The 8498-nt window shown below is 60.6% G+C and overlaps 1 protein-coding gene across 2 annotated transcripts; it reads right to left on the bottom strand.

Annotated features, from left to right (window-relative positions):
- Nucleotides 1-241: 241 nt before the first annotated feature.
- On the bottom strand, nucleotides 242-8447 carry MEN1 (menin 1). 2 transcript variants are annotated; one of them, XM_067543912.1, is made up of 11 exons: nucleotides 8307-8447; nucleotides 7538-7997; nucleotides 7009-7217; nucleotides 5316-5444; nucleotides 4968-5008; nucleotides 3769-3856; nucleotides 3445-3581; nucleotides 3059-3197; nucleotides 2591-2761; nucleotides 1927-2274; nucleotides 242-1607 (listed from the first exon to the last, which is right to left on the bottom strand). In XM_067543912.1, exons 2-11 carry the CDS (start codon nucleotides 7977-7979, stop codon nucleotides 1569-1571), a joined length of 1743 nt encoding a protein of 580 aa, XP_067400013.1. In that variant the 5' UTR covers nucleotides 7980-7997; nucleotides 8307-8447; the 3' UTR covers nucleotides 242-1568. The 2 variants fall into 2 exon arrangements, with proteins under 2 accessions (XP_067400013.1, XP_067400012.1); XM_067543911.1 differs by having other exon boundaries at nucleotides 242-2274.
- Nucleotides 8448-8498: the final 51 nt, after the last annotated feature.

The raw sequence follows: 8498 nt of genomic DNA, 5'->3' as shown, positions 1-8498 counted from the left end.
ACATCACTGATCGCTTGTGACACACGCTGCCCAGAAGCCTGCGGCGGGGCTGGTTCAAGAGCACCCACTCCCATGCTCTCCCCTCCGCACTGCAGAGAGCCCTGGAGGACTAGAACCAGACAATTCACGGGCCAGCCAGGCCTCGAGCAAAGGCAGGGCCCAGGAAGGAAGGCAGCAGGGAAAGGAGCTTGTCTGGGCCTGAGAGCTATGAGATTTGGGGGGGGGGAGGGGGGCTGAGGCCAGGGAGGAAGAAAGAGAGTGTCTTGCTGGGGGCCCCTGCTGGCCAGGGCTGGAGTAGCCAGGAGCTCCCCCTCACAGCCAGCTCCTGCCCCCACTCCCCACTGCACCCACTTCTGGGCAAGGCCAGGGCTGGAGAAGCCAGGAGCTCCCCCCCCAGCCAGCACCTGCTCAGCTCACAAGGAACCAACAGCTGCCATAAACAAACCAGCCACTAGGGGCAGACTTTTTAATCCAATTTTTTTATTAATCCTTCATGCTACTAAAAAAATCCATCTATTCAGGTAGATGTGACCCCCTCCCCCCCTACTTTCCCCTCTGTGGGAAACCCCCATGGCTGCTTATCTCAGTCCTGCCAAAGCTAGCAGGCCCCAGCATCATCCACCCCCTCCTCTAACAGTACAAAGCCCGCCCTACCCCCCCACCCCCACTCTGACCCCTGCGGTGTTTCAATGCAACCCCCATGTCAGCAGCTGGAGGGAGACAGTAGGACCCAGGTGGACTTGCTGCTTAGGAGGCCTTGGGCTGCATGAGTTTGCACAGCCTCAATCGTGCTCTGCCTGAGCTGTGCCCCCGCAGGCGGCACCCCTAGGGATGCATTGACCATTGCCTTCTTGGGGCTTGTTTAGCGGGAGGGCGTCTGTTCCATCACCTCTCAGCACAAACTCCACTGCGTTCCCACTGCTCGATCATACCCCATTATTTCCCCATGGCCGGGGCATGCTCAGATTCCCCCCAGCATCTCCTGCTGTCTGCCACCTGCAGCAGATCCAGCACTCTCCGTATAGAGGCCTCGGTTGAGAGCAGAGGAGAGATGGAAGGGGCAGGACCCACAGAGACGGGAGATGTGGAAGGGAGCATGACTAGGGGGAGGACACAAGACCAGGACGACAAGGGAAAGGGAGCTCAAATTTACATTACAAACTCCAGGGAGAAGGGGGGGTACAAAGCCCCCCCTGGATTCCAGAAAGATCAAAGCAAGCTGTTAATACCTCCCGCTCAGCCTAAAGAGACCCCCCCCACCACTGGCTGGGGGGAGGGGGAAGCCATAGAATGGGATGCAGCTTCCTTTTTCTCTAGGGGGCACAGGCTCTGAGCCAGCCGGTGCCCTGCCCAGGGGCTGGCTCAGGAGGGTCCATCTCTTGGAGACCCTGCCCCAGAAGCATCCCCGGATGGGGCAGTGGGAAGGGGACCCTATCTCCCCAGCAGAAGGGATGCAAAGTAGAGGGAACCCCATAAACAGGCTCCAAGGGTCCCTCCACCCAATTCCTGCAGCTCTCTAGGATACATGGAGAATGCACAGAACTCATCACCCTCTTGAACCCCAGCACTCAGGCAGGCGGAGGCCATGACAGCACCTGTCTCTGGGTCTGGAGAAGGAAATACAAATGGGGAGTAATATTAAAGCTGACCCCCCACATCGAACCCACAGAACCCCCTCCCCACAGCCATGGGGAGCCCAGGAAAGCTACAGCAGGGGTGAGGCAGCCCCTGCACCTGCGAGAGATGGGAGCAAGGAGCTTCCCTACCCCGTTTAAAGGCAACAATCACCCCTCCCATGCATTGAGCCCGTGGGAGAGGCCGGCAGGGGCAGCTCCATGCCCGGGCTCAGAGGGACTTGCGGGGGCGTTTGAGGAAGGCCAGGGTGTAGTCTCTCGGGGCCGACACCTTCTGCTTCTTCATCTGCACCTGGGACTGGGCCGTGAGCTGCAGCTTGATGGCGCTTGAGTTGATCTTGGCAGCCACCAGCAGCTCCTTCATGCCCTTCATCTTCTCACTCTGGAAGGTGAGGACAGGCCCTTCGGGCGGGAGGGCAGGGGCCCCCACCTCCTCCTTCTCCGCCACAGGGGGCTTGTCTGGACGCTGGCCCGAGCTGGGGCGCCGGCGCTCGGCGGCCTTCTTGGGCAGGGGTGGCTCCTCAGGCTTGGACTCACGGCGGGGTCCCCGCCGGCGCCCCTCGCGCAGGTCCTCACTGCCCTGCTCATCATCCTCATTGGCCTCCACCTCCCGCGCCACGATCGTCACCTTCTGGCGCACCTGGGAGGGGAAGAGGGGGATCAGGGAGGTCTGCACCCCACAGCCAGTGCCAAATCCCAACCCCTCCCAGAGCCCTCAGCACCACATCCCCCAGCTCTCAAAGTCCCTGCCCTGCTGACAACACCAGCCCTGAGCCCCCAAATACAGCATGAACCCCCCCAAGCCCTCAAACCCAGCACTGTGTCCCCCAAATCCAGCACAAAAGCCCCCCCAATCCCACTTTTGAGCCCTTTGGCTCTGAGGAATCACCACCCAACCCGCACTGCTCCCCAGATCCAGCCCTGCCACCATCACACCTGCCAGGACTCCCCCTCACCTGCCCATCAAAGCGCCCCAGCGACTGCACCAGGAAGGTGGCCCAGCCCACGTGCAGCACAGGCGTGGGGCTGCCCTCCTCCCACTTGCAGATGCCATCATAGAAGCGTAGCAAGTGGGCAAAGCATTCAGGATCCTGCAGGGCTGAGCCCCCGGCCTGCACTGGGGACCCCTGAACGTGGAGAGAGGGGTTAGTGCCCCACAGGGGCCAGCATGCCAGGGCTTAAACAGACCCGACCAACCTGGTGTCTCTCCCCCCACACCTCAGCCCAGCCCCACGGCCCGTCCAGCCTGATGTCGTCCAGCCCAGTCCCACGGCCCGTCCAGCCTGGTGTCGTCCCACCTCAGCCCCACGGCCCGGCCCGCCCAGCCCAGCCCCACAGCCCGTGCCACCTGGCATTCCCTCATCCATCCCATGCCTCACCAGCAATCAGCCCCATGGGCCCATCCAGCCCAGTTCCCCTCTCACCTCTCCTCTCTCCCCAGCACCCTTCTCCTCGAGTGGCTCTGCCAGGTTGGCCACCTCCTTGAGCAAGTTGGGAACCACGTCATTGGCCACATCAAAGAATTCCTTATAGATCTCCTCGTCCTCCCGGCAGTAGTTATAGCTGGGGGGGGAGAGAGCCAAGGGAGATGGTGAGTAGCTGGGGCCAACACCCCCTAGAGCGGAAAAGCCTCCTTTCCCATTCCCCAGATCCTCCTTCTGTCTATGAAACGCTGCAGCCTCATTTCTAGGCCATCAGTTCCATGGGCTGGTAGCCAGCCAGGCACGGAGCGAAGGGAAGGGTTTGGGGCCCTGGGGAGTAGGGGGGGAGGAGAGGCCTGTCCTGCTCAGGCGAGCTCCCGGGCACTCACTCCTGGATGACGGTTGCTGTATCAGCCCAGGCCTCCAGCGCCTCCTTGACGTTCTTGTTGCGACAGTGGTAGCCGGCCAGGTACATGTAGGGGTAGATGTGCTCGTTGTTGTAGTACTTCTGGGCTGAGCTGATGCCCTGGGGGAGGGGAGACCAACAATAAAAGGACATTCCCACCAAACTACTCAGGAACATTTCAGTTTTGCACATTACATCCCAACGGCAAATCCCTGCTACCCCAGCCCTCGGACCGTCCCCCCAGCTCTGCCGGTGCCCCTCAATCCCAACCCACGGCCCCCTGCTACTCCAGCCCTCTACCCTTTACCTTATGGTAGATGGAGAGCGGGTCTGGTCTGCCTGGTGTCGGCTCCAGCTCCTCCAGGTCGGCCAAGTTGCCCAGTGCCATCGGGTACCTGCCAGGGCAGCGGAGAAGACAGGTGTTACCTTGGGGAGACAGGCAGCTGGAATGGGGGGGTGGTGGAGGACCCTCTATCCTGACCTCTGCCCCCCACAGCCAGCACTGGGGCAGCACTGCTTGGCACATCAGGGGCAGGGCACCCCAAGGCAGCAGATGGCAAAAAGCCCACTGATTTCAAGGGGCACTGGGTAAGACCCACGCGGCCCTCAGCATGAGCTCATTAAACCTCAGGCCTACGCCGGGTCCAGGGGGCCAGCCGTACCCTGCCGCCCACAGTTACGTAGGCTGGGAATGCAGGGAGATGGGAGGGGGGAGTGAGGGGGGGGCCCAGGGGGAAGGAAAATAACCTCCCTGCTCAGGAGCATCTTGCGAATTCACCCTTGGCAGCTCTGTCCAGCCGGGAAGCTGGCTGACTCCTTCCTCTTCCCAGTACAGTGTGGGGGCTGGGGACCCCTCCAGCCAATTGGCAAAAATCCCACTGCCCTCAATGGAAAGCTGGGGCCTTTCCTGGCTTTTCACGCTGCAGAACCCGACCGAACAGAGTTCTGCCCAGGGCTGACCGGCATTGAGCCCAGCCCACCTGAGCCGGGCGGGTCAAGCCATTTCCTGACTCAGCCCTCTCCCCCCCCCCCCTCGGACTGGGGCAGCACCACCGCCTCCTGTCCATGGGGTTGCCTGTGTGCCCAGCACCTGACGGTGCCACCCCTTGCTGTGCCACATGCACTGCACCACCACTCCTTGGCGCACACAGCGCAGCGGGCAGCAGCACACGTTCGTGGGCCAGCCCCACGGGCAGGAGCAGGAGAGCCGACCTGGCCCCCAGAGGGTCCCGCTGGGCTGCGGTCAGGTTGCAGGTCGTCATCGCCAACCCTCCCTCTCTGCCAGCCAGTGCTTCCCTGCCCTGGGGCTCCAAGCTCTCTACAAAGCCTCATCATCCCCATCCTGCAGATGGAGAAACTGATGAACGAAGAGGTGACCCCTCTAATTCACTAGGCCCTCCCAGAGCTGGGATAGAACCCAGGAGTCCTGGCTCCCAGCCCCCGCCAACTCTAACGCACTAGATTCCCCTCCCCAAACTGTGGTTTCAAAAGCCCGGCAGTACTGACCTGTCCAGGTGCCCCATGTCGTACAACACCCACAGGAGGCGCTACAAGGAAAGGGGAGAGTTGAGTTACCGAGGGCACAGAGCCATTGGGGGAGGAGGGGAACCAAGTGTTCCCTGTGATAAGATCCCAGGAAGGAAGGAGCATGTGGGGTGGAGGGACAGACAAAGAGCTGGATGAACTTGGAGAGGTGCAAGGAGCACACGGAGGTGGAGCAACTTGGAGGAGCAACTTGGAGGGGGGCCGTGCGGGGGGCAGGGAGGGAGGGAATAGATGGGCTTGGGGCAGGCAGCGGGGTGCGCAGGGGGGAATGGGGACCGGACACACACACGGGGAGGGGGCACGTCCCACCTGCTGCAGCTGCAGCAGCTCCAGGCTGTCCGTGTGCAGGTCGATGGAGGGGTTTATGGCACACACCATGAAGGCCACCTCCATGTGCCGGTCACAGCGCAGGTACGAGCCCTTCAGATACAGCCAGCTCTGCAGGGAACAGGGGCAGGTGAGCAAGGGTGCTGGGCCAGGTTACTCCTGAGCCCCAAGCAGCTGCTCCTGGCCCACAGCAGGTGGATGGGGCTGGGAGCCAGGACTCCTGGGTTCAATCCCCAGCCCTGCCTCTGACGCAGGGCAAGTTCCTTCCCCTCTTGGTGCCTCTGTCTAGCCCAACTAAGAGCTCTTCAAGGCAGGGACCGTGTTTCACTGGCAGTCTGGGCAGCCTCTGGCCCGCCCACCCCAATCTCAGCTGGAGTCTGAGCAGTGCCTGGACTGATGGGTGCGGGAGGGCCAATCCTGGTCAGGGTCTGAGCGGCACTGGCCCAATGCCCCCCAATCTCGGTCAGAGTCTGGGGGGCACTCCAATTTCGGCTGGGGTCTGAGCAGCACCTGGTCTGCTGGGGACCTGTGACTGAATGCACCTGGTATTCACGCCCCACACACTACTGTAATAATCCTGGTACAAAATATGCCTTGTGAGGTGTCATTTGAAAACTAAGAACTCACTGGTCAGTAACGTCATGGAGAAAGGTGTGGAGCGGCACTATATCGAGAGTAATGAACATAAGCAGAAATTAAGACTGCAATGTGTTTACCAAACACGGCTGGGGAGAGGTAAACCTGTTCCTCAAAGACAAAGGACAAGCTGACACTTTTAGCCAGGTGCCATCATCTGGCAAGTGGCCTGTCTTTGGCAGTGAAGAGGAGCAGGAACAGATCCATCTGCATCTTAGCAAACGATACCCCCAGACCCCACAGCTCTGTCCTCTCAGCGGGAAGGAACTTTATCTAGGGGAAACCCCCAGGAAAATGCATTTCAAAGGGGAACCAGACTATAAAAGTGAGGGGCAAATACACCGCCGGATCTCTCTCTCTCTCTCACCTAAGACACCAAAGGAACCAGCCTTTGGACTTTGGGAGAGATTTTGACTGGAAAATTAGGGCAGCCCCGTTACTGGGAACGTGTGGTAGGGATTTTACCTTAAATCAAGTCCAATTTGTTAAGTTTAGTTACTAGAAAGCGCTTTATCTTGATTTTCCCTTGTAACCGTTTCTGACGTTATACCATATACTCGAACTCACGTCAAATCTTTCTTTGTAATTAAACTGGTTTTATATTTTTAAATCCAATCCAATCCAGTGTTGTCTTTAAACTGAGCTGTTGGGTAACTCCAGTTAAAATAGCAAATGGTGGCACATAGTCAGGGGCAATGGACCTCTAGTATCTGAACCGCCCAGGTGAGAGTGGACAGTGCAGAACACACATTTTGGAGGAAACTGGGGACCGTGAGTGTATTATGGTCACTCTCCTTTTAGTAACCCAGGCTGCTGGGGTCAGGACACACAGCCAGAGAATGGCTGGTATTTGCTAACATGCTGCTGGGGTCAGAGCTGCTGGGCCGGGGCTGTGGCTACACACAGACGCTCAGGGTGTGACCTGCATGCTGTCTGATCCTAACAGACAGACCCCAAACCCCACTCCCCCTGGCTCTCCCCACTACCTCTTACTGCAACCCCACAGCCCCTCACAAGCACACGGCCTCCCCTCAGTTACCCGCTCAGCCACGCCAGCGTTCACGGTCTGCCCGCGCCGGTCCTCGTTGCCTTTGCCGTGCCAGGTCACCTCAGCCGTCTGCTCGCCGTCCTGGCCGAACACCACCCAGGCATGATCCTCTGAGAGCGCCAGGTGCACATCCAGCAGCCCGAGCACCTGGCAGGCCCCCACCACAGCAAAGGCCACCCCCGAACTGTCCAGCTTAGTGCCTGCAAGGAACACACGGCACTAGGGGGTGCTGTGCTGCAAGGAGCAGAATGGGGCTCAGTAGGGGGCGGTCTCCCCTTGCAGTAAGTGCTGACCCCAATGCACCAGTGGGGTGCTAGGAGGCGCTGTGCTGCAGGGGCTCAGTAGGGGGTGTTCTCCTCTGTCAGTCCCAACTCCAATGCCCCATCACTAGGGGGCACTATGCTGCAAGGAACAGGCAACAGGAATAGCAGAGCTGAGTAGTTTCAGGCTGCCCCAGTCCAGTGTCTCACACTGGGCCAGGGCAGTACTTCCCCCACCCCCATGCTAGTGGGCCCCCTACCCGTGATGAAGCTGAAGAGGGACTGGATGTGGGCCCGGTCTTTGAAGTAGGAGCGGCTGAGGCTGTTCCAGATGACGTCCGACACCTTCTTGACTAGCTCGCGAGAGGAGAAGCCCTCAGGCCGGGGGTAGAGGGACAGGTCGACGGAGCCACGGATCTGGGCAGTGAAGCGGGCATAGAGCGCAGCCACAATGGACAGCTCGGCCACCGGGAAGTAGGTGAGACTGTCCGGCTCGGGGCCCGGCCGTGGCTCGAAGCTGATGCCTGGCACGTTGGTGGGTATGACGCGGTTCACGGCCAGGAAATGCTCCACAAAGCCCAGCACCAGCGACAGCAGCACCAGGTCGGGCTGCTCCTGCTGCAGCTCGGCCTCGAACAGCCGCACCACATCCTCCACCGAGCGCAGTGGGAACAGGGCCTTCTGCCATGGCTTCAGCCCCATGGCGGGCACACAGGGCAGCTGAGGAGAGGGGGAGAGCGTCAGGGACCTCCCAGGGCCAGGGCAGGTCCAGCCAGCCAGGAGCAGGGAGTCCAGGAGTTGGGTGTCTGTCTGTCTGTCTGTCTGTCTCCCTACCTGCTCCCTGAAGGGGGCTCCTGGCCCCCACTCCCCATCTAGGGTGGCCAGACGTACTGATATTAGGGGCTTTGTCTTACACAGGCAACAGTCCCGCCCCCCCCCCAAGAGAAAGTGTCCCGATTTTTCACACTTACTACCTGGGGTCACCCCCCCCATCTCGCTCACCCTCCCCCCAGCTCAGCCCCCCCTTACCAGAGGCAGCAGCCCCTGCTCCCCCCACCAGCTTCACAGCCCCAGCACAGGCACAGCAGCAGCCATGCTGCGCCCGCAAGGCACCCCAGGACGGAGGCGGACTGGGAGCCGCAGTTCTGCGCAGGGCGCGATGGGAAGTGTAGTCCGTGCAGTCAGCCAAGCCGCGCTACGTCCCCCGGGGCTCGCTGGAGG

Source organism: Emydura macquarii, unplaced genomic scaffold (genome assembly GCF_026122565.2).
Source record: "Emydura macquarii macquarii isolate MOO-44397 ecotype Brisbane River unplaced genomic scaffold, CSIRO-AGI_Emac_v2 contig_968, whole genome shotgun sequence".
Taxonomy (NCBI): Eukaryota; Metazoa; Chordata; order Testudines; family Chelidae; genus Emydura; species Emydura macquarii.
Note: the sequence above shows the minus strand (reverse complement) of the source record. Positions and strands in the feature narration are given on the sequence as shown.

What these genes read in the sequence shown, in the direction of transcription:
- MEN1 (XM_067543911.1), bottom strand. Translation starts at nt 7,979, where the DNA reads ATGGGGCTGAAGCCATGGCAGAAGGCCCTGTTCCCACTGCGCTCGGTG. An exon ending in GACATGGGGCACCTGGACAG is followed by an intron (nt 3,857 to 4,967) that starts GTCAGTACTGCC and finishes CTGCCCTGGCAG; the next exon opens with GTACCCGATGGCACTGGGCA. An exon ending in TGGGGCGCTTTGATGGGCAG is followed by an intron (nt 2,275 to 2,590) that starts GTGAGGGGGAGT and finishes TTCCCCTCCCAG; the next exon opens with GTGCGCCAGAAGGTGACGAT.